At 44.3% G+C, this 24,084-nt stretch overlaps 1 protein-coding gene across 1 annotated transcript in view; it reads right to left on the bottom strand.

Annotated features, from left to right (window-relative positions):
• grin2aa (glutamate receptor, ionotropic, N-methyl D-aspartate 2A, a) overlaps positions 1 to 24,084 on the bottom strand; it is a 307,471-nt gene that overhangs the window by 75,968 nt on the left and 207,419 nt on the right. The window contains exons 5-9 of the mRNA XM_070856760.1: positions 17,053 to 17,258; positions 10,725 to 10,893; positions 10,394 to 10,547; positions 7,009 to 7,134; positions 3,241 to 3,470 (exon numbers count right to left, since the gene is read on the bottom strand). Of these exons, the coding sequence (XP_070712861.1) occupies positions 3,241 to 3,470; positions 7,009 to 7,134; positions 10,394 to 10,547; positions 10,725 to 10,893; positions 17,053 to 17,258 (885 nt within the window). The remainder of the gene's footprint in view (positions 1 to 3,240; positions 3,471 to 7,008; positions 7,135 to 10,393; positions 10,548 to 10,724; positions 10,894 to 17,052; positions 17,259 to 24,084) is intronic.

The following is a 24,084-nucleotide window of genomic DNA, read 5'->3' as shown; positions in this document are numbered from 1 at the left end:
AGCTCAAAGACTTGGAAAAAAATTTCGGATGATTACGCAAAGTCACATAATTACAACAGGCCTTCTTACAAACCTGTAAAGGGTAACCCTTTCCATTGACAGCTGTTTTATACTGGACATTATTGATTTGGAATTCTTAATAGAATAAAGAAGACTCGCCTGACAGATAGAGGAAATGGTGGGATAGTCAGGATAAAAATAAAATAGAACTAGCCTATGTAATAATACTTGCCTGATACAAATAAAGAAATAGATACTCAAACAAAACAAATTCAAGAGTTAAAAGCTAAGATAAATAAGCTGGAAGAGATTTTTTTTAAATGGGACCAGATAGTGCAGTGCGCAGCCATAGCACCATCACCTATGGCAATAGAGCCAATGTACCCCATGGTGGGTAAGTGTAGTCCAAAAACCCAACCTAACCCTTATCTCTGATTTCACAGAGTGACCTCGACATGCAAGGATAAAAGATGAATAGACCAGAACCTAACACCTGGTGACGACCAGGATCTGTTTAAAATTTGCAGATAAAACACCCACCGAGATGGAATCACAGCGGCCACTTCAGCTCTGCAGCATGATACTAGGGATCTCGACACTCATACACGCATCAGATAACCCGGATGGACTACAGGGGATGCAGCAAACGCAGGAAAGACACACTTACCCGAACTATAGGATCTTGTTCAATTTAACTGACGGGATATGCATCCCAGCAGCCAAAGGCTGGAGCAAGGACAGAACTTATTTTAACGCATAATGTTAAGCATGAAATTGTGCTTGTTCTGATCAATATCTCAGGCATACGAATGCCGGAATATTGTACGGAACAGGCAAGAAATATGTATAATGTATTAAGTAAGGTTGTAATGCAGCAGGCTGCCGATGCCATGGGCATCAGTAGGTTCCGAGAACAAGAGCAGGTGCATAGGAATAAGAGAAGAATAGTTACTGATGCTGCGACCGGTTTTAATACCGGAACCTCCTTAGTAAATTCACTGGATATACAAGGGCTGAATGAAAAGTTGAAACAACTTAAAGGGGTGATGAGGGAACTACTAGAGCGGGCAGAGCAGAATCAGAAAGACCAAGCCAACCTCGAAGGAAAGGCATGGAGATACAGCTAGATGGAATTTCAATAATCGAGACACATGCCAAAACAATTAATCATCTAATTGACAGAGAAAAGGAAGATGCCGGATAGCTCCGACAAGGGCAACTCTGTCACACTTATGGTTTGTGGATGGTGGGACAGATACAACACAACCTCGATCAGATCCAAAGGGGGGAGGTATCAGACTGGATAGACAACTCACATCTGGCTCAGCTAGCCAAGCTGAAGGGGACACTGGATAACTGCACTCTGAAGGGACTAACCAGAGTATACCCAGCGATCCCAAACTGCCAAATGGGTAAAGCTGCGGGAGTGGGGATTGTCTTGATGATCCCTATAGTCACACAAGACTCAGGTCCATTTCCCCTTTATCAACTAGAGAATATCGGGGTCGTACGCGACAATGCCTCCCTCTGTTATTACTTAACCGCAGACTCCGCTATCCGTAGAGATAACACGCTATATGCCGTCTCCCTGACGGGGTGCAAACAGAGGGGCGAGGTCACGGTGGGACCCCACCTGGTGGGACAGGGAGAATTAGACGAGTGTGGTTTTCATCGAACCGATGGATGCGTTCTGGAAATGGTACCAGCCCACACACATTTTGCCCGGGCCAGGTACGGAGGCAAAGGGAGATACTGTGTCCACCACGGAACCCTCATATCAGTATAACAGCTTACAATGCCAGATCCCGCAACCAAACTTCAGCTTTACACCCCTACGACCCGTTACCATAGGGCAAGCCCACATTATCCATGTCAGACGGCGAGGTACCGAAATCATTAACGTTACCGATCAGCTCCATGATCACCTGCAGGACTATGACGAGCCAGAGCAGGCCCCTATCCCACATGGGGTGTCATGGCTTGCTGGTCCTGCAGACATTATGCACAACAACGGAGGTTTAGCACCAAAGCTCCGATAAGCAAGGAAGTCTGTGTGACAGACGAAAGGGGCGATTCGAACTATATCAATTTGATCTAAACAACTGGGACTCCTGAAATCGCGTGACTGGCCAGCACATTGAGGCAGGGAGTACCAGGTGACACAAAAACATAAATAATATAATATAAACTAGTGTCGGTTTCAGGGGGCTAGAACTAGCCCCTTTACTGAAAGGGGGGCTTGTTGGAGAGCGTTTCCATAGAGCAAAGGCACCTGTGGCATAATGTTAGAATTAAATATGTGTGTATAAAATGGTGGCAGGAGATGTATGAAGATGGCTGCCAGTGATTCAGCAAAGCACCAAGGGAATGCAGCTAGCAGAAAGGGACCGCATTCCTAGTTACTGATAATTGTCGTTTCTCACACAGGAATAGACAGAAAAGACGAGCTCAGCAGATGTCTCTAATCAACAGGCTTCCAGGCCCCAGACAAGATGTCTCAGTAGAATGATAGAACGATAGTACTCCTGTAACAGGATTAAGATAAGGAAACTACCCAAAGATAGCACCCAAGGACAGTAAGATAAGCGGGGGACCTGGACAATGTCACAAGACCATGAGTAATCCTTAGCAACACATGAGGTGATCATGCAACCACCTGATGTTTAGAGACCAATTTTATTGGTCTAATTGAATGTATATGTAATCTATAATCAATATGATTGGATAGTGTCTGACCGAAATGGGCTGATGTAACTGTAGTAAACTGTTGTAAAACATCTAAAAATCCATGAAATCCTTTGTTCAGTGGAGAGGTGTGCCTGGATGAACCAGTGGCTTCATCTCCCCGCCGGCGTAATAAACCGTTTTGGTGTATGGAACGGACCCAGAGTGACGAGTGATTCTTGGAGGGAACATTCGCGCTAACAACCCATTCCCACCAGATTGTCTTTCAGCTGCTGAAACAGTGAGAAATCCCAGTTTAACCAAGTTCCGCCTCATTTTTCAGACCCCATCCGGCAGTCCCACCAGAGAATTACCCAGGGCCCAACCAGAATCTCAGGTCCAAGGTGTCTCCCTGGAGTACCAGCAAGAACAACAAAAACATACTGTGCAGGAATATGCAAAAACCTTACGATCAGTTGACAAATCTGTTCAAAGACAGTTGAGGTACGTTTTCCATGGTGCACTGAGTTCTTGTCACTCTGGGACACACTAATAAGTAGTAAAAGCAATGATTACCTTTTTATCACTGAGTCCAGTCACTTGATCAACAAACTCTTCCTGGATCATAAATGCAGCCAAATTGGCAGTGTAGCTTGCGAGAAATATTACAGCAAAGAAGGCCCATACAGAAACAATTATTTTACTAGTTGTCCCTTTAGGATTCTGCACAGGCACGGAGTTGTTGAACACCAAGCCCCAGAGGAGCCATATTGCTTTTCCAATTGTGAATGATGGGCCGTGTGGAGCTGCAAACAAAGAACAAAGTTTGTGAACATGCACTTTCCAAGAGCTCAGGATTGTCCAAATAAACCTTTCAAAACCTTTCAAAAGGAAAGTTAGTTTTGTGAATATAGCTTTCTTTCACCAGAGTTTTGTAATAACGCCAGTTCCAATCGTGTTTTCTCAGACTGTACTTCTAGCAGCCAATACCATTATACTTAAAGGAAGAGGTTGCTCCACAGCTAAGTAGGAGCACAGGTATTGCATTGAATTCTTCACTGCTGGTTGCTTTCCCTCCCTGCTTTAATCTTCTTGTAAATCTATTTAAATGAGTTCCTCGCTTTTTAGCTGGTGACCAGGTGCCATTATCTCGAGTGAAGTATTTCAAACTGAGTTCTCACTGCAATCTATAATAATTCCTTGATAAGTCAATAACTTGAATTTTGAGGTAACTTCTTATTTAGTTAGTGGTAGTGATTAATGACTAGCATAAACTATTTTTATTTTCCCAGTCCCTTAATATGAAAATAGATGAACCTCTAAGTTCATCTCGGTGGAAAAACAACATAAGGTGACCACAAGAAACAAAGATAAATCACTGGCTGTGCAATGATAATGTACATAGCAGGAATAAAGTCGCCCGAAGAAAGCAGATGAATGAATGCTGAACAGCCTGGAAATGAAGTGTCTCAAGATAATCTTTGAATTGTATGGGAGCAGCAGGCAACAACAATGGAAGGAGGAATACAGGAAAGGAAATGCCCACAACTGCAGAACTGAACAGATGCAGAAGAGGTTAGGTCATGTTCAGGATAATCAATATCACACTGAAGATAGACCTTAAGTTAGAAAGGAGTTATCATCATGCCAACTGCCACTGTTGAAGGCAGGAGGAACTTTCATACTCTTTTCCAGTTTCACTCTAAATATTAGGAAATATTATTATTTCATCTTGGAAGACATGTCTTTTTAGCACACTGACATTGCAGTACTGACTTTCCCAATCATTCTCCTTCCTGCCCTTTCTCAACACAGCTCTCCCTGATATCTTATTCACCCCTCCTCCTACTATAACTCTCTTTAGTCTCTTCTTTCTGCCTATCCTTGGAAGAGAGTGCAGACGGTGACAGAAACAACGAACTAGGGGAAACAAATAAAAATCCTTTGGCTGCAAAGCTCCTTGGGACATCCTCAGGTGGTGCAAGACACTATATAAATGTAGGTCAGTCTTAGAACTGTAGTTTGACAGGGAGTAGTCTCACCATTCAGCCAATTTATTATTTTTATTTATATAGCCGATAGATAATTTCATTAAACTGGAGTTTTGTAGCACAGGCTGAATTTGTAGGACTACTGAGGTTTGATTTTGAGAGTTTATTAAGTAAAGCTGAAATGTTTCTATTTTATAAAAATGTGTTTGATGGGAATGAAAACTTTAAGCCTAAAGAAAAACCGGTGTTCCATAAGGCAATATGTGCGATGAAACATGCAGCTGACAAGGATCGCAAGGAAGCTGCCATTGTGTCATAAAAGTACATGTGCGGCAGCAATTGTTTTGCATTGAAGATTTCAATTATACGATGCATTACTCGGGATGATATAACTTTCCAACAAGATTTTTAAGAAAGATCATGGCAGGTTTGCCTCTATTTATAGCCCCGTTAGCACCTCCGGGGGGGGGGCACTAACAGAGAGCAAGGAACGTTTCACCCGGGAGAAGGGGGGCATTACCGCCTCCTGGGAAATTGCCAGGGAGCTTGCGGAGTCACTGCCATGGCAGCGCTATGCCCTGCGGTTAGCGCCCCGGGCCACCACACAACTGCTGATGATGTCATCGCCATGCCTGATGACCCCTCACTGTCCTGCGCCGACCCCTTAACGCCCCGCAGGGAAATTGCCCCGTGGACAGCGAGGCTAGCTCGAGCGGATGTCACCACTAGCTTCACGGGTTGCAAAGTTTGCGGACATCTGCTCTCAGGGCACTCCTTAAAGGGGAAGGTGCCAACGCCCCGGGTCGCCATCCTTTTTTGTCGCCCGACTCTTAGGTTGTCTCAATGATGGCAGCCCTAGTGTAGTCCGGGCCGCCAACAGGCAGCTCAGCACTCCGTTTTGGGTGCCAGGCTGCTTGCCTGGTCGCACGCTGACCTGGAGGCCCAGTGCAGGCCATATGAGGCCGTGCAGAGTGCGCAGCAGCCCTCCCCTTTATTTGAAGGGGAGGGTATTAAAGCGCGTTAACGCTACGTGGAGTATCCACATTGCACTTCATTCAGCGTCCCAGCAGCTTCCCGGTTACCGCCCCCAAAGGAAGTGGAGAGCGCGAGATTGCACATCGCTTCCTTTGAGGGACAATTCCACGGCGAGGCAGGACATCCACGCTGGCGCTAAAAGTCCCGGCCCCAGAAGGTTACTGCCACAAATCGGGTCGGAGGTCAATTTCGCTCCCAATGATTTTAATTTCAGCATCAGTAAAATCTTACAGACAAGATGGTTCTTTTTGGAATGTAGCAAATCCTTTAACGAGCCGCCTTTTGCTGAAGAGTGCAAATACATTATTACTGAGCCAGATGGCAGCTTGAGGATTCAAAGCAACAGTTGGCAGCATGGGACTAATTTGACTTTAGAAGATCGGAACAAACTGTTCAGATAATGCTTGATACCCCCTAAATAAGACATACCATTCAGGATTTGGAAATCACAGGATGCGCTGTGTGTTGATAATATTTTCAACAGTACTTACAAAATAAATGTCTAATTTTCAGTGGCCTAGTAGCTTGGACAGAAGAGTGCCTGCTTTTTAACCAGACTTGCGCCTTTCACAATCTCGTGATGTCCCAAAGCGCTTTACAGCCAGTTAAGTACTTTTGAAGTGTAGTTACTGCTACAATGTAGGAAACACAGCAGCCAATTTGCAAGGTTCCACAAACAGCCATGTGATAATGACCAGATTATCTGTTTTAGTGATATTTATTGAGGGACAATTATCGGCCATGGCACTTGGAAGAACTCCCCTGCTCTTCTTTGAAATAGTGCCATGTGATCTTTTACATCTAACTGAGAGGCAGACGTGGCCTCAGTTTAACGTCTCATCCGAAAAACAGCACCTCTGACAGTGAAGTACTCCCTCAGTACTGCACTGGAGTGTCAGCCTGAATTTTGCGTTCAAGTTCCAAGAGTGAAATTTGAATCCATAACCTTCTTACTCAGAGGCGAGACTGCTACAACTAAGCCACAGCTGATACTTTAACCAGACAATAATCCTGCCTGCCAGCTGCTTGAGCTTGATAGTGGTTGGTTCATATTTCTGAAAACCGTCCTAAACCTGTGAAGTAAAGGACCAAACTCATGCGTGCGTTACTATGACTTTTTTCTTAACCCAATCCAGTGCTCTGCTAAGGGTGGATTCCAGTGCTATCAACATCCAATGCCATCCCAAAATGTATGTAGCGGTACCTTCCATGCAATTTGTAATGCAGCGTGCGTTTTGTAATGTACCATGGCATAAGGAAATGTGTACATTTTTCGCAATTCTATACAATAAAAGGAAGATAGAAACATTCAGCTTACATCTCCCTTGTGCCAAATTTCTGTTGTACCCAAGTGGGCTAAAGTACTCAAATGCAAAAACAGCAATGGCTGACACAATGAGGAGCGTGACGAACATCATGACCCATACGGCAGCACTGAAGGGCTCTAGAAAACAGAGAAAAAGCCTTAAGTAATTCAATGCATATCCATTGAAAACAAAATATAACAGAGGCATTGAGCAGGACATCCACGCCATCACATTGGCCCCACAATGCTTGTAGGAGAGAATAGCCTTTGAATGGCAGCATCCCAATTGTTGTTACAATTTGCTGTCGCTTATAGCAGCAAACTATTCTGAAAACTATTTTTAATTAAAATAAAAGGACTTTCATCACTCAACTCTGGAAAGGGTAGGGTCAACGATAAATGTCCTCATTTACACAAACATCCAATGTCCCTGGGAGTAAGGGGGAGAAATTCGGCTGCTTAGCACCTCCCATTAGCGCCGGTGGGGGGGTGGGCTAACGGGAGGCGCAAAGGGGTTAGCGACCAGGCGCGGCAAATGCAGCGACACCTGTGAACTCCACTGCCGGTTTAACACTGGCGCTAACTCTTACTGTCTGGGCCTCTAGCGCCTCGGAGATTGTGACATCATAAAGTGCGCAGTGCCCCATTACCGCCCGGATGTGAAATTACCTTCCACCCCCTGTTGTATCACCGGGTGTGAACAACGGCAGGAAGAGGAGGCATTGTCAACTCAGCTGGCCGCTTGGGGAGCGATAATTAAAGGGAATGGTTTTCAGGTAGGCCAACCTTTATTATTTGCACCAGTCTGGTGCCTACTGAAGGTTTTCGATGTTTCATTGCTGCAAGATGTCCAAGCCCTCCACTTTGTGAGAGTGTTTGGGGCTGTAATGGCAGTCGCGCAGGTCGCAATGCAATGCAGAACTGCCGAGAAGTAGGTTGTGCAGCATCATTGGCCCTTCCCTTTAAGTGAGGGAAGCAGCCTCTGATGCTGTTAGCATTGCACTCCACATTGTTCAGAGCTCTGCCGCTATTGCCTCGCTTTCAGATTTTAGTGCCCTAAGTGAAGTGGTTCGAGCTTGATTTTATGGCTTGGTTTTATGAAAGAGAATTCGTGTTTAACAAATTTATTAGAGTTCTTTGAGGATGTAACGAATAGGGTGAATAAAGGGGAACCAGTAGATGTCGTGTAGTTGGATTTCCAAAAGGAATTCGATAAGGTGTCATATAAACGGTTACTGCACAAGATAAGGGCTCACGGTGTTGGGAGTAATATATTAGGTAGATTGGCTAACTAACAGAAAACAGAGAGTCGGGATAAATGGGTCATTTTCAGGTTGGCAAACAGTAACTAGTGATGTGCCACAGGGATTGATGCTGGGGCTTCAACTATTTACAATCTATATTAATGATTTGGATGAAGGGACTGAGTGTACTGTAGCAAAATTTGCTGATGATACAAAGATAGGTGGGAAAGCAAGTTGTGAGGAGGACATCATCATAGGCAGTCCCTCGGAATCGAGGAAGACTTGCTTCTACTCTTAAAATGAGTCCTTAGGTGGCTTAACAGTCCAATACGAGAGCCACAGTCCCTGTCACAGGTGGGACAAATAGTTGTTGAGGTTAAGGGAGGGTGGGACAGATTTGCTGCACACTCCTTCCACTGCTTGTGCTTGATTACTACAATTTCTCGCCAAAGAGTCTTAGATGAAGTTTGGCATGGTGGGTAAGAGGAAGGGAGGGAATCAGCAGAGGCAGCTGAACGGATGGTCTCAATTTTCCTAACAAAGAAGTCCATGAGCTCCTTGCACTTGTTTTTGGAGATGAGAGTGGAGGGGGCAAGGGAGAGGGATTCAAAGAAATGGTTCATAGTGGTGAAAAGAAACTGGGGATTATCTTTGCATTCCAGGATGATCCTGGAATAGTGATTAGTATTGGCAGAGGAGAGCCTGATTTGTTCCAGCCAGATCTGGCGGTAAGTGACAAAAGCAGTTGTGCACCATATGCATTCAAGTCGGCGCCCCTTAGAGTTAAGGGAACGAAGATGAGGGCCATACCTGGGGGAAGAACCAGGGTGGGAGAGAGCAAGGGTTTTACTGAGGGCAAGGCACCAGAGGCAAAAGTGAGGGAGTGATTGAGCAGATCGATAGCTGCGGAAGGAATGTGGCGCATGGAGGGCCAAAGGCTCGACAGTTGGGAGTTTGAAAGTGCTGCTGTAAGTAACTTAAGGGAGCGTTTTCTCCAGGAATGGATGCAGAAGGAAGTGGGACTGGATAGGCATGTGAGTAGTGAGGGACAAAAGTAAGTGATCAGAGATGGCCTTGTCTGTACAAAGAGAAAAAATTGGGATGAAAGATTAAGATTAAAAAAGTAACAGTAGGTAGATAATTGACGATAAGTCACTGATTCAGCAAAGGAAAATTAACAATTAGCCAGACTGGGTTTTGCAGTACTGGATGGGTGGGAGTGGTGGGAATGGAACTGCATACTAAAAAATTATAGGAATACTTCTAATCCTTTTTAATTTGCTTTTTCATAGCTATGAAATCCTTTTTCTTTCTAGTCCAAAAAAGTGCGATTTCAAAACTACCTTAAAATAAAATAGTTTTAAAAATCTAAGGCATGGCCTACATTTCAAAGTACATTAAATCCCTGAATGGTGCGAAATCACCTGACCACCTCTCAGGTCAGATATGATGGATAAGATGCAGAATTGGGAATGCGCGTTTCCAACAAAACCAGCCACCCATGGCTTTATAAAAAGCACAATCCTACACTCCCTATAACTCTGACTGCTCTGAACAGTGACAAAAATAGTGTGATGTCTGAGGTGGTTGACAATGCACTCTCAACATGGATTTGTGGTAAGACTACTTTTATTTGATTTATGACCTGAAGACTATCATCATAAACTCCCTTGCTCTTGTCAGCTTACAGTCTGTTTGCCTACCCATGATAAAAATAGCAATCATGGCAGGGTAGCAGGAATGCTTTTAAAAAAAATGCACAATAACATTGGATGGTAGCTGTTTCAGGAAGAAAATGAGCCCAGAAAAGTTGCTAAGGAACTTGGTGACGTTTGTCACCATCATTATGCAAGTGAAATCATCGCATTATTTTGTTCATAAGCATTGTTGGAAAGCTATGGCAATCACTTTCCAATGCTGGCGATTCCCTGTAATCGCCACGCTGCTGGTAATAACATCGATGGAACAGAAACAGGTCATTCGGCCCAACAGGTCTATGCCAGTGATTCTGCTCTACACGAGCGTTAATATCCCAAAAACACCAATTAAGCCAGATAGGTCCTACGCACAAGTGAGATCACATGCCTGCTATTAGTGGGCTGCCACAACAAGGGAACGAATGGTACAGGTAAAGACATCTCAAAATAATTTACCTAAAAATGCAGAAGGGGAGACTGTGCCGTTGCTGCGAGACACCATAACACTGATTCCCGTTTCCACAAATGGTACTGAGAAGTCAACAACTTCCGATCTCTCCTCGTTAATGGTCAGTGAACCAACAGCCATAGCCGCTCGCTGATACATCACCTGGAGGTAGTGCAGGCAACACAAAAAACACAGACGGAATCAGGTTAAAACACACAGCCTGTGTAGTTTTGCTTCCTTTCTAAGGGGCTTTTAGGGGTTTTTTTTTTGTTCGCTAACAGATTCTAATCCAAAAGTTGCGTAACTTCTTGCGACTGTTTATTACCTAAAGGGACTTACATCACCAACCATTCCATTCCATACACCGTTGATTTTTTTGCCATGCTTCCCGTTTGACACCAGGTACAGATCATATGTGAATTTCACAGTCCTCGCAAGTTTCTTTAAAATGTCGATGCAAAATCCTTTGCAACATTTCTTCACATATATTTCCTTGCCGGTGGAATTGCTGCCAACAGAAGAAAATAAGCATTTGTCAGCAGTGAAACAATAATGGCAAATAAATTTCCGTTACAGGAACATGGAATCCGCCATTTGATCCCACTGTCAAAACAGGCCGAAGCAGTTAAACAGCTAGATTTAGGGCAAATCAGTGAGACTCATGTCGCACTGTGGATGCAGAAAGCACCATCAAATTCTTCGCTCTACTATTTTAATGAAGGCATTCACTGGGTAACACCACTATTAAATTGGTGGTGAGAGGAACTTGACATAAGTATGTCGAGTGTCCAAATGATAACATTGGCCACAATAACTTCCAGACTTCTATGTGCGACTTCCAATCTTAACTGAACTTTACTGCACTGTGTAAAATAAAGGTCCATGCAATCGATCACATTATGAACAATGTTCTTTTCTAGTTAGTGGTAAATCTGTCATTAATACCGGTTTATCATTTCTCATCCAGGGAAATACAGGGCTGAATCTTAACTCCCAAAAATGGGTCGGTTCAGAGGATAAAATTCAAAAAATCTGAAACAGGAATCCCCAACCCATTCACTCCCGGTTTTAGCAGCGGCAGAATGAACAGTGAGCAGCCAATCCGCTCGCAGGTGGTGGGTTGGTTAGTTAAATATTTTAATGAGACTCCCTGCCTTGATTGTAACAGTGATTCTAGTTTTAACCACAGCCATCCGAGATTGCCAGGCCTCAGAAAACCCCGCAGGTGAAAGGAGGGGAGAAGGGCTGAATATACAAGGTGAGTGCCTTTATAACACTGCATGTGGGCCACGATGAGCAGGAGTGTTTCCTTCAAGCTAACCCAGTATTCCACCCCCTCACCCCATGATCTGTCTGTTCACCTGACCATCATCGGACCTGTTCACCTGACCATCATCGGACCCCCCCACCTGACCACCATCTGGCCCCCCGAGATTGCCCCCCCCCCCCCGCCATGAGCAGACCCACCCTAGCGATCGGACAACCCTCCCCTGCTGTGATCAGACTCCTCATAATCTTCCCCCCCCCGCCCATCCCCCCATCATTAGACCTAGCTTCTCTCAGCCCAGCTTGGCTGCGGCCTTGTGCTGTAGGAGTTTCACCCAACAGGCCTCCAGCCTGTAAATCAGGCTAGCTATGGGTGAGAAACCGACAGAAAAAACAGAGAAGTCCAGATTTCCCTGCATGCTGTGGCGTTTAAGCGTGAGTCTTTTCTCCTGGACAGGTTCCCCGTCCAGAAGTTAGCCTGATCCGGTGCAGGCCGCACTAACAGGTAGGTCCGATCCCTCACCTTGGGGAGGGGGGGTTCAATCCTGGGGGTATCCTATCCCCGAGGGGTCTTTGTATGGGTGGGGGTGGGGTCTGATAGGGGGTGGGGAGCTTGGGGGACCGGTGGGAAAAAAACTCCTACTCCTCCTTCCCCACAAACAGTTCTGTAAAGGCACATACCTTCTCCCCAAAGCGGTCTTTGCCTCTCTTTGGCTGCCGGGTTTCCCGAGGCCTGGGAAACCGAGTCGGCCAAGGCTAAACCTACAAAGCAGTTTAAATTAGAGGCTGCCAGCCTAATTAAAATATTTAAATTGCCAACCCGCCTCTTGGAAGTGGGTTAGATGTCCCCCCCTCGTCCCAACTCTGCTAAGCTTGAAAGTGGGCGGGTTGGAGACGAGCTTGGATCAGGTTTGAGATTTTAAAAATGTTAACATTTGTCCCGCCCCTAACCCACCCAATTGTGAGGTTAAAATGTTGTTTGATAAGAATAGTCATAATTCTGTCCAGGATCTAACAAGCCACAGTAGAGTGGATTTTATGAATTTGCATCTCTGGAATAGTAGCCACGATCAAATTCCTGCTGAATGCAACTTTGTACCACAAGTGCAAATTTGTAAAGTTATCACTTATATTTCTGTATGTACAGTTTTAAATAATTTCTGGGGCAGTGAGCTCTGAATTCCTACTTGTCCTATATCCTACATCCTGATGGTTCTCCTCTCCTTCTCCTGTAATGATCATTTCAGGTCTCTTGCCTTAAAAAAATTCCTTAAAAAATACAAATAATATGGATTACACTGGCATGGTTATGCTGTCATAACCAAAGCATGTCAAATGTGTCAGCCTTGCCTCAGTGGGTAGCACGCTCACCTCTCAGTCAGAAGGTTGTGATTTCAAGATCCATTCCAGGGACTTGAGCACAAAAAAATATATAGGCTGACACTCCAGTACAGTGATGAGGGAGCACTGCGCTGTCAGAGGGGCCGTCTTTCAGATGAGACATTAAACCAAAGCCCCATCTGCTCTCTCAAGTGGACGTAAAATATCGCGTTTTGAAGAAGAGCAGGGGAATTATTCCCGGGGTGCTGGCAAATATTTATCCCTCAATCAACATAACAAAAAAAAACAGGTTATCTGGTCATTATCACATTGCTGTCTGTGGAAGCTTGCAGACACCAAATAGGCATCCCAAGGCCAAAGTGGAATGGAAGATCGGGCAGCTGCAACACCAGATCGCGGGGGTTGGGGGAGAGGTGGAGCTTGGTTCATAATGAATGTGCGCTTCTTGCTTGCCATACTGGAGCCTTAGGAGGCCGTTTAGTGCCTGAAAAATAGGTGCGCGTGGCCGAATTTCTAGGCCAGTGTAAGCATTCTACACCGTTTCTCCAGAAATTCCGTGAATCTTCCATTCCCCCCATGAAATTCAACCCGTGCATATCTAGGCTTACTTGGAAGCTCAAGCCCATGATTGGCCTTATTAACAATAACCAGGCTAGGACTATCACGTAATTCTGCCTTGCATCCGATCAGCCACAATCAATGCTTTGTTTCTGTGCCACTGGTAATTGTGCAGGGTCAAGATTTTCCCTCAAGGCATTTCTGAAATGCACAAAATTAATCACAGTGTCATAAATAGATCTCATTTCACTTTTGGGAGCAGTGCTTATAATAGATTGCAGTCAGGAGGCAGGGATTGTGATCCAAATTACAGAATTGGTTGGTTATAATTAGGCTTTGATTTTTTTTTAAGTTTTAATGGAATTGACTCATTAAAATCCAACTGAATCGGGTATTTTGTTTCATAAACATTTTAACTGATTTATAAAACTGTATTGTTCTCTTGAGCAAATATGTCAATGGCCACAGTGTTACAAAGAATTATATAGGATATACAGCACAGAAACAGGCCATTTGGCCCAAACAGTGCTGTTTATGCTCCACTCGAGCCTCTTCCCATCCTTCCTCATCTAACTCTATCAGCATAACCCGCTGTTCCCTTCTCCCTCATATGCTTGTCTAGCCTCCCCTTAAATGCATCTATACTATTCGCTTCAACCACGCCCTGTGGTAGCGAGTTCCACATTCTCACCACTCTTTGGGTAAAGAAGTTTCTTGTGAATTCCCTATTTGATTTCTTGGGTTACTAACTTATTTTGATGGTGTCTAGTTTTGCTCTTCCCCACAAATGGAAACACTCTTTCGGTGTCTACTCGATCAAAACCTTTCATAATTTTAAGGGCCTCTTGTAGGTCACCCCTCAGCCCTTCTCATTTCAAGAGAAAAGAGACCCAGCCTGTTCATCCTTTCTTGATAGGTATAACCTCGCAGTTCTGGTATCATCCTTGTAAATCTTCTCTGCACCCTCGCCAGTGCCTCTATATCCGTTTTATAATGTGGCGACCAGAATTGTACACGGTACTCCAAGTATGGTCTACGGTTCAATACAAGTTTAGCATAACTTCTCTACTTTTCATTTCTATTCCTCTAGAAATAAATCCTAGTGCTTGTTTTGCTACTTTATGGCCCAGCTAACCTGCATCATTACTTTTAGTGATTTGTGCATTTGTAATCCCAAATCCCTTTGCTCCTCTACCCCATTTAGAGTCTTATTTTCTGAGAAAGTCAATAAAGTTAGGTCAGTGAATAAAAATTCATCTCATCAGAGTACATGGCTCTTCAAAGCACTGCAGCTGTGTGCTTCATTATCTGATCCAGATTGCTTGCAACCTCGACGTCCGACTCAATCCTGAGCTGAGCTACCGACCCCATATCTTCTCCATTACACAGACGGCCTATTTCCACTCCTGTAACATTGCCCACCTCTGAACGGCCTCAGCCCATCTATCATTGAAACCCTCATCCATGCCTTTGTGACTTCTAGACTTGACTATTCCAATGCTCTCCTGGCCAGCTCCCATCCTCCACCTTCAGCTCATCCAAAACTTTGTTGCCCATATCCTATCCCACACAAAGTCCTGCTCACCCATCACAACTGTACTCGCTGACTCACATTGGCTCTCATTTTCCCAGCACGTCAAATTTAAAATTCTTATCCTCGTGTTTAAATCACTTCATGGTCTCATAAGAACATAGGAATTAGGAGCAGGAGTAGGCCATTCAGCACCTTGAGCCTGCTCCACCATTCAATGCGATCATGGCTGATCTTCTACCTTAACTCCACTTTCCTGCACTGTCCCTATATATCTTGATTTCCTTAATATTCAAGTCTTGCCTCGCTCTAACTCTGCAACCTTCTCCAGAGCTATAATCCTCCATTTGAACTGTCCATTCCTTTTACTCCGGCCTCTGGTATAACCCTCCTCCTTTCTCCCCATCATTGGAGACTGTTCCTTTAGCAACCCAGGCCCCACATTATGAAACTTTCTCCCTAAGCCCCTCCACCTTTCCAACTCCCTAGCCTGCTTTAAGATCCGCTGTAAAACCCATCTCCTTTGACCAAGCTTTTGAACAACCTTCCTAATAAATCCTTTGGCTCAGTATCTTTACACCTTAGTGAAGTACCTTGAGACATTTTTCTAAGTTGAAGCTCTATATAAATACTTAGTTATAAATATATAACTAGTTGTCATTGCCATTATTATTATTGATACCTGCGACTTCAATAAATTCCTCAAACCACATGGTTTCTTTTCTTGACAAAATGCTGAGTATTTGCCCAAAATGAAAACAGTGGTTGCCAAGGGGTCTGGTAGTCATGGATCTTGTCATCATGATTCTGTGGCCAGGAAGCATTTGACTCTCAAATCTATAAAGCAATAGGCTTGATACATTCTTACAATATCATATCCATATTCCCCATAAATACACATCTCAAGTCCGAGAGCACTTGACGTAGAATGAGCAATTAAGACTTTGAGTAGTCAAGCCCCTGCTCTGCTCTACCAGCTGAAGACAGGTGGCATGGAGGTGTCAACACAAAAGGGAACAACAAACATTTTTACAAAAGATACTTTTTTGGTTCCAATGTTGTCCTCTCCTCTCCTGTAGGTGCTGAAGCACAACAGCACTGTCAACCTGCATTTAACCTGGGGAAAGCAATTCCACAAGTGCCAGCAGCCCTTCAGCACTACATCCAAATTGCCATTCTTGATGTGAGGCTAGACAGTGAGCATGGCAAGCTATTCAAGCTTGGAAGGCATCATAATTGAGAGTGGCCGTGTCTTCACCCGATGTCCACACACACACACACACACACGTACATACATACTCTTTCCAGGAAACATGGATCTGCTCAGCAAAGGTCAAAATACATATGATAAGCAATGGTGTGCATCGGTGGAGCACAAGATACATTCTTACAATACTGGTTAGAACATGGAACTTGCTACCACATGGAGTAGTTGAGGCGAATAGCATAGAAGCACTTAAGGGGAAGCCAGATAAGTACATGAGAGAAAAAGGAATAGAAGGATATGTTGATAAGTTGGGATGAAGTAAAGTGGGAGGAGGCTCTTGTGGAGCATAAACACCAACATAGTCCCGTTGGACCAAATGGCCTGTTTCTGTGCTGTATAATTTGATGTAATTTTATGTAACTGGCAGACTACAGTGCAAATTTGAATGAATAGTTCTGCATTTCAGTGCTGGAAATCTGAAACAAATACAGAAAATGCTGGAAATGCTCAGCAGCCTGCGAGGAGAAAAAGTGGAATGAATGTTTTGGGTCTGAAGCGGTTTGGTTTGAAACATACAAACCTTCAATTGGCTTAGCTTCATGCTTTCCATTTTTTTGAACATAAAGCATGAGCAAGCATTAGAAGTTATTCCTAAAAATAAAGAGTGTGGAAGATTCTGAACAGCACACCGCCTTAAAACCAGCTCAGATTATAAAAATGACGTGGCCGACAGGAAAATGGAAATGAACATAGACTGTACTCACAGAGCCCGAATATTTTTCCTGCATGGCACATTGCTTCTCGCACAGGTTCCAGTCAATTTATCCAAATCTTCCACAATTACAAATGGGTTTTCCTCTAAAGTGACGATAGTTAGGTGGCTGTCATCTACTTCGCCGTCTGCGAAGGAATTAAATCTTGGCCACACAGGATACTTCAGTGCTAGACTTTGGTTCTCCCACTTCCCAACCTGTAACATGAAGATAGCAAAAGTCATTCACATGTTCATTCAGGTGTCCCGGGATTAAAGGCAAATGTTAGCAACAACGGCTTGCATTTACATAGCGCCGTTAATGTAGTAATACATCCTAAGACGCTTTACAGGAGTGTTATCAAACAACATTTATCATCGAGCCACATAATGAGATATTAGGACAGGTGATACAAACCTTGGTTAAAGAGGTAAGTCTTAAGAAGCATCTTACAGGAGGAGAAAAAGATAGAGAGGCGAAGAGGTTTAGGAAGGGAATTCCAGAGCTTAGGGCCAAGGCAGCTGAAGGCACGGCCACCAATGGTGGAGTGATGAAAATCAGAAAATGTGCAAGAGGCCAGAACTAAAGGACTGCAGAGATCTTGGAGGGTTTTATCGCTGGAGGAGATTACCGAGAAAGGAAGGGGCGAGGCCAGTAAATTCAAGAATGCTAATGTGGCAAGCATGCTTACACAGTACAGTGTACATTTTCTGTTACACCCTATCTGCACTTCTTGGGTCTTCACCAAGTTGAGATCATACGTCTGAGTCATCGCCACCACCTCCCCACTGCCCATCACCTCATGTATGTTGATAATTTGCGGCCTTCTGGGGCAGGCGGAGGCACAAGTCGCATCCCTAGCCATGCCGGCGTCTGACATTGACACACCAATGAAGTGACCTCCCTCTGAACCTGCCAACTTTGGTGGAATCCGCAAGCACAATGGGGGTGAGTTGCTGCACAGATAAACCTCAAGTTTACTTCTGATAATCAATTATTCTGCATAGAAGTGAAAGAAGACGAACGGGTAAGTCGTTGCCTCAGTTAATTTTGTCACTCTTTTTGAATATAGGCACCATATTAGAACTACAGAGAATTATATAGAATGTACAACATAGATTCAGGCCCAACTGGTCCATGTCGGTGTTTATGTTCCACACGAGCCTCCTACCAACCCTCTTTATCAAACTCTATCAGCGTAACCTTCGATTCCTTTCTCCCTCATTTGTTTATCGAGCTTCCCCTTAAATGCATCTATGCTAGCCGCCTCAACTACTCCTTGTGGTAGCGAGTTCCAGATTCTAACCACTCTGGGTAAACATAGAAACATAGAAATTTACAGCGCAGGAGGTGGCCATTCTAGGCCATCATGTCCGCGCCGGCCGAAAAGAGCCACACGGCCTTTGGTCAGCAGCCCTAAAGGTTACATATAAACCTATGAACAATGACGAGAAGGCAAAGAGCACCCAGCCCAACCAGTCCGCCTCACACAACTGCGACACCCCTTATATTAAAACATTCTATACTCCACCCAACCAGAGTCATGTGATCTCCTGGGAGAGGCAAAAATCAGATAAAAACTCAGGCCAATTTAGGGAGAAAAAATCTGGGAAAATTCCTCTCCGACCCATCCAGGCAATCGAAACTAGTCCAGGAGATCACCCTGGCCGTATTCTATTCCCTGCTGCACTTACCATTATATCTGCGCCATCCAACAAAAGGCCATCCAGTCTAATCCCAATTACCAGCTCTAGGTCTTTAACCCTGCAGGTTACGGCACTTTAAGTGCCCATCCAACCATCTCTTAAAAGTGGTGAGGGTTTCTGCATCCACCACTCTTCCAGGCAGCAAGTTCCAGATCCCCACAACCCTCTGCGTAAAGAAGCTCCCCCCTTCAAATCCCCTCTAAACCTTCTACCAACCACCTTAAAACTATGCCCACTTGTAATAGACCCCTCCACCAATGGAAATAGAGCCTTACTATCCACTATGTCCAGGCCCCTCAATATTTTGTACACCTTGATGAGGTCTCCGCTCAACCACCTCTGTTCCAATGAGAGCAAACCCAGCCTATCCAATCTGTCCTCATAACTAAGATTCTCCATTCCAGGCAGCATCCTCTGCACCCTCTCTAGTGCAATCATGTCCTTCCAAAATACGGTGACCAGAACTGCACGCAGTACTCCAGCTGTGGCCTAACCAAAGTAATATACAATTTAAGCATAACCTCCATGCTCTTATATTCTATGCCTTGGCCAATAAAGGCAAGCATTCTGTATGTCTTCTTAACCACCTTATCCACCTGGTCTGCTACTTTCAGGGATCTGGGGACAAGCACTCCAAGGTCCCTTTGTTCATCTACACTATTAAGTGGCCTACTGCTTAATGTGTATACCCTTTCCTTATTAGCCCTCCCAAAGTGCATCACCTCACACTTCTCTGAATTAAATTCCATTTGCCACTGCTCTGCCCACCTGACCAGTGGATTGATATCCTCCTGCAGCCTATGACTTTCCTCTTCATTACCAACCACACAGCCAATTTTAGTGTTGTCTGCAAACTTCTTAATTATACTCCCTATATTCAAATCTAAATCATTGATATATACCACAAAACGCAAGGGACCCAGTACTGAGCCCTGTGGAACCCCACTTCCAGTCGCAAAAACATCCATCAATCATTAGCCGTTGCTTCCTACCTCCAAGCCAATATTGGATCCAACTTGCCACTTTGCCCTGTATCCCATGGGCTTCATGACCAGTCTACCATGTGGGACCTTGTCAAAAGCCTTGCTAAAGTCCATATATACTACATCATACACACTACCCTCATCGACCCTCTTAGTGACCTCCTCAAAAAATTCATTCAGGTTAGTCAAATACGATCTTTCCTTAACAAATCCGTGATGACTGTCCCTAATTAATCCTTGCCTTTCCAAATGCAGATTTATCCTGTCTTTCAGGATTTTTTCCAATAATTTTCCCACCACTGAGGTTAAGCTGACAGGCCTGTAATTACTCGGCCTATCCCTTTTTCCCTTCTTAAACAAGGGTACTACATTAGCAGTCCTCCAATTCTCCAGCACCATGCCCAGATCCAAACAGGATGATGGTCAACGCCTCTGCTATTTCCTCCTTTACTTCGCTCAACAGCCAGGGATGCATTTCATCAGGGCCTGGGGACTTATTTACTTTCAAAGCTGCTAAACCCCTTAAAACTTCCTCTCTCAGTATGTTTATTTCATCCAGAATCTCACACTCCTCCTCGATAGCAGTATCTGCATTACCCCTTTCCTTTGTGAAAATAGATGCAAAGTATTCGTTAAGAACCCTGCCAACATCTTCCACCTCCTCACAAAGATTGCCCTCATGGTCTCTAATAGGCCCTACCCTTTCTTTAGTTTTTAGTATATTTATAGAACATCTTAAGGTTTTCCTTAATTTTATTGGTGAAGAATTTCTTGTGCTCTCTTTCACGATTCCTAATATCCTTTTTAATTGGTATATGACATAAGCGTCCCTTTTTTTCTTATTCCTCCCCTGTAAGTCTCTTGACAAAATTATTTTTCCTAGCCTTTTTCTTTAAGGACACTTGTTTGGCCTGAGCCTTCCGGATCTCCTCCCTGAATGCCTCCCACTGTTCCGACACTGATTTACCCACAAGTAGCTGTTTCCAGTCCACTATGGCCAAATCACTCCTTAACTTAGCAAAATTAGCTTTTCCCCAATTCGGAACTTTTATTCCAGGCCTATTCTTATCCTTATCCTAAAGAAGTTAGCCTCTTTCCAATTTCCTGGTGCTTTCACAGTTTCCAGTGATTCCCTCGTAATGATTGAGAATACCTTACGAATGTCTTCCCTAGTCTCCCTCGACACTCTGGAATAAATACCACCGATGCAGACACAATGGGCCGAATGGCTTCCTTCTAAGCTGTATCATTCTCTGATTCTATTACTGGGGATTTATTTGTTTAGAGACCTTTTAGCCTGATGTAATTTACTGTAATGTTTGGTGGTTAATTAATTAAGTTTAAGCTTTTTATCAGACTTTTCTGCAGCTAAGAGTTAATAGAGATCATAATTTTTAAGCTTTAACGTAACTCACTTTTTTGCTGCATTTGCTTCAGTTGGACAGCTGCCTCAAAGCCTTCCAATAAGGCTTTTTGCAGCCTTTTCCAATCTTCTCTGACTTTTGTACAGAATCATTACTTTTCTGACTCTAGGTTTATCTTTTACGTCACCAAACAGAATTGCTGGGTTGTATTTCCAAGCAAGAACCCTTTATTTATAAAAGCCTTTGGTGGCTCAGGCTCCATTTCAGCACGTAAAGCGGTCTGGGCTAATCAAGGACTGTTGCCATGGATTTGTAGAAGTCAGGTTATGCTCGGCTAATTTAACTTGAAGGAAGCGGATAGACCAAGGAATGCAGTGAATGTGATATACTTGGCTTTGAAAAACACTTGAGAAAGATTTGTGAAGATTAAAGCCCACGATAATAAAGAGGTAAATAGTAAAAGCTTATTTTCACTTTTTATCAAAATCATTACATGGGAGCATAAATTTAGGAATACTGGATACATAAAAGCGTATAGAATGTATGACCTCAGGTGGCTATTGAAGTTAAATCAATCATTATATAAAGGCTGCTAGAAGCAACATTTTAGGAGACATTACACAAGAAGAAAAATAATATAGGGAAAAGCTAGTAGTTCTGGTGTGAAGCTAACAATAGTACCGGAAGGGAAAAAAAATTGCAGGGCTACGGGGAAAGGTTGGGGGAGTGGGACTAGTTGAAGAGCTCTTGCATAGAGCCGGCACCGGCTCAACGGGACGAATGGCCTCCTTCTGTGCTATAACCACTTTATGATTCTATAGGGGATAAATTGGCCTGGTTTGCACCTTTGGGAGGCGATAATGGGGTGCTAAGGGCTTACCAACTAGGTGCGACAAAATCACTGACACCTGTGAACTTCCATGGCGGGTTAGCATTAAAACTTACCGCTTCGATCTGTTGCGCCCGGGAGATCATGACTTCACTCGCTGCGCAGATCCCCGTTATAATCCTGGATGTAAAATTCGCTTCCACCCCCTGCAGCATTGCCGGGCATCAACAACGGCAGCTGCAGGAAGCGTTGTCACCTCGGCTGGCCGCTTAAGGAGTGCTAATTAAAGGCAGTGGTGGTCAGGTAGGCCAAAATTTAATAATGTATCCAGTGTGCTATATTTAATTTTTTTCCAGCCCGCAATTACTCAGCCCTGCACTGTCAGAGTGCTCGGGGCTGTTCTGCGCATATTGTAGGTGCCGTTAACAACCATTCCCAGCCTTAGCCTCCGATGACCGCAGCAGTGGCCCTTCCCTTGAAGAAAGGGAAGGAGCCTGTAAAAACGGCAGTGCTGCACGGAACATTGTGCAGCGCTCTGCCGCTCCCGCCCCTTTCGCTCCCATTAGCGCTCTAAGTGAACTGGTAGCACTTGATTTAGTGCTCCATTTCCCTCTTGGAGCACTTAATCAGAAGTTCCTGTTGGAATCAATTGTGTAGCGCCCGGCGTTCTTTTTGTGCTCCCGCAAAAGTTATCGCCCCAAACAGCACACTACGCAATTTCTAGCCCTATGATTCTATATGTACATGGTCGATTAGTCAGCAAGACCTGGACAACATTCAGGCTTGGGCTGATAAGTGGCAAGTAACATTCATGCCACATAAGGGCCAAGCAATGACCATCTCCAACAAGAGAGTCTAGTCACCTCCCCTTGACATTCAAAGGGATTACCATCACCGAATACCCCACCATCAACACCTTGGGGGTCACCACTGAACAGAAACTTAAATGGACCAGCATATAAATACTGTGGCTACAAAAGCAGGTCTGAAGCTGGGTATTTTGCAGGGTGTGACTCACCTCCTGACTCCCCAAAGCCTTTCCACCATCTACAAGGCACAAGTCAGAAGTCAGGTGTGTGATGGAATACTTTCCACTTGCCTGGATGAGTACAGCTCCAACAACACTCAAGAAGCTCGACACCATCCAGGACAAAGCAGCCCGCTTGATTGGCACCTCATCCACCACCACAAATATTCACTCCCTCCACCAGCGGCGTACCGTGGCTGCAGTGTGTGCCATCGACATAATGCACTGCAGCAACTCGCCAAAGCTTCTTCAGCAGCACCTCCCAAACCTGCGACCTCTACCACCTGAAAGGACAAAGGAATACCATCGCCTCCGCATTCGCCTCCAAGTCTCATCCTGACTCCCTCCCTAACTGTACTGTGGGAGTACCTTCATCTCACGGACTGCAACGGTTCAAGAAGGCGGCTCAAGGGCATTTTGGGATGGGCAATAAATTCTGGCCTTGCCAGCGACGCCTACATCCTATGAATAAATTTTTTTTAAGTGGTACACCAGGTGATGTAGTTGTAGATCTAAGATAGCTGGTAGCTGCTTCAACATAGTTATTCACCTTATTATACTTCCAGAATTGTCCATACCCTTTATTGCTTTTACTCATACAACTGAATCCAAATAAATACTATGCCAATAAATGTTATATTTGGATCAAGAAAGTTACAGACTGCAGATAAAAATAACCAATTTGCTCATGTTTGCTGAACAGTTCACGCAGTAAATCAATAATTCAACCTAAGCAAAAGCAGAAAACAATATACCGTCTATGTATTATTAAAACGTTGCGTCTGAGCGCATTCCTGTCTGCACCATTCGTCATGTTTTTGTCACATCTTTTGTGTCCAACTTTTCTCATTCTAATCTTTAATGCCCACATTTATACTAAGTTTCACCTATGTTGCTGGTACTCCCAGTCAGCCAATCATCATCTTCTGCACAACCAGCGCGCTCTTTCCTGGGTTGCAAATGGCGTCCCCAGCACACTGGTTGTGTCCTGATGACACAAGAGGGCCAATTTTGCGTGGTCCTCTTGCTCACCCATTTTGGCAAGGCAGTTCCCATTTGCCGTTAGGTTTGCGCCCGAACAAAATAATTTCTCCTCACAAGTAAGTTGGCTTGAATTGTTCAAATCTGCCATTTC

Source organism: Pristiophorus japonicus, chromosome 15 (assembly GCF_044704955.1).
Source record: "Pristiophorus japonicus isolate sPriJap1 chromosome 15, sPriJap1.hap1, whole genome shotgun sequence".
Taxonomy (NCBI): Eukaryota; Metazoa; Chordata; class Chondrichthyes; family Pristiophoridae; genus Pristiophorus; species Pristiophorus japonicus.
Note: the sequence above shows the minus strand (reverse complement) of the source record. Positions and strands in the feature narration are given on the sequence as shown.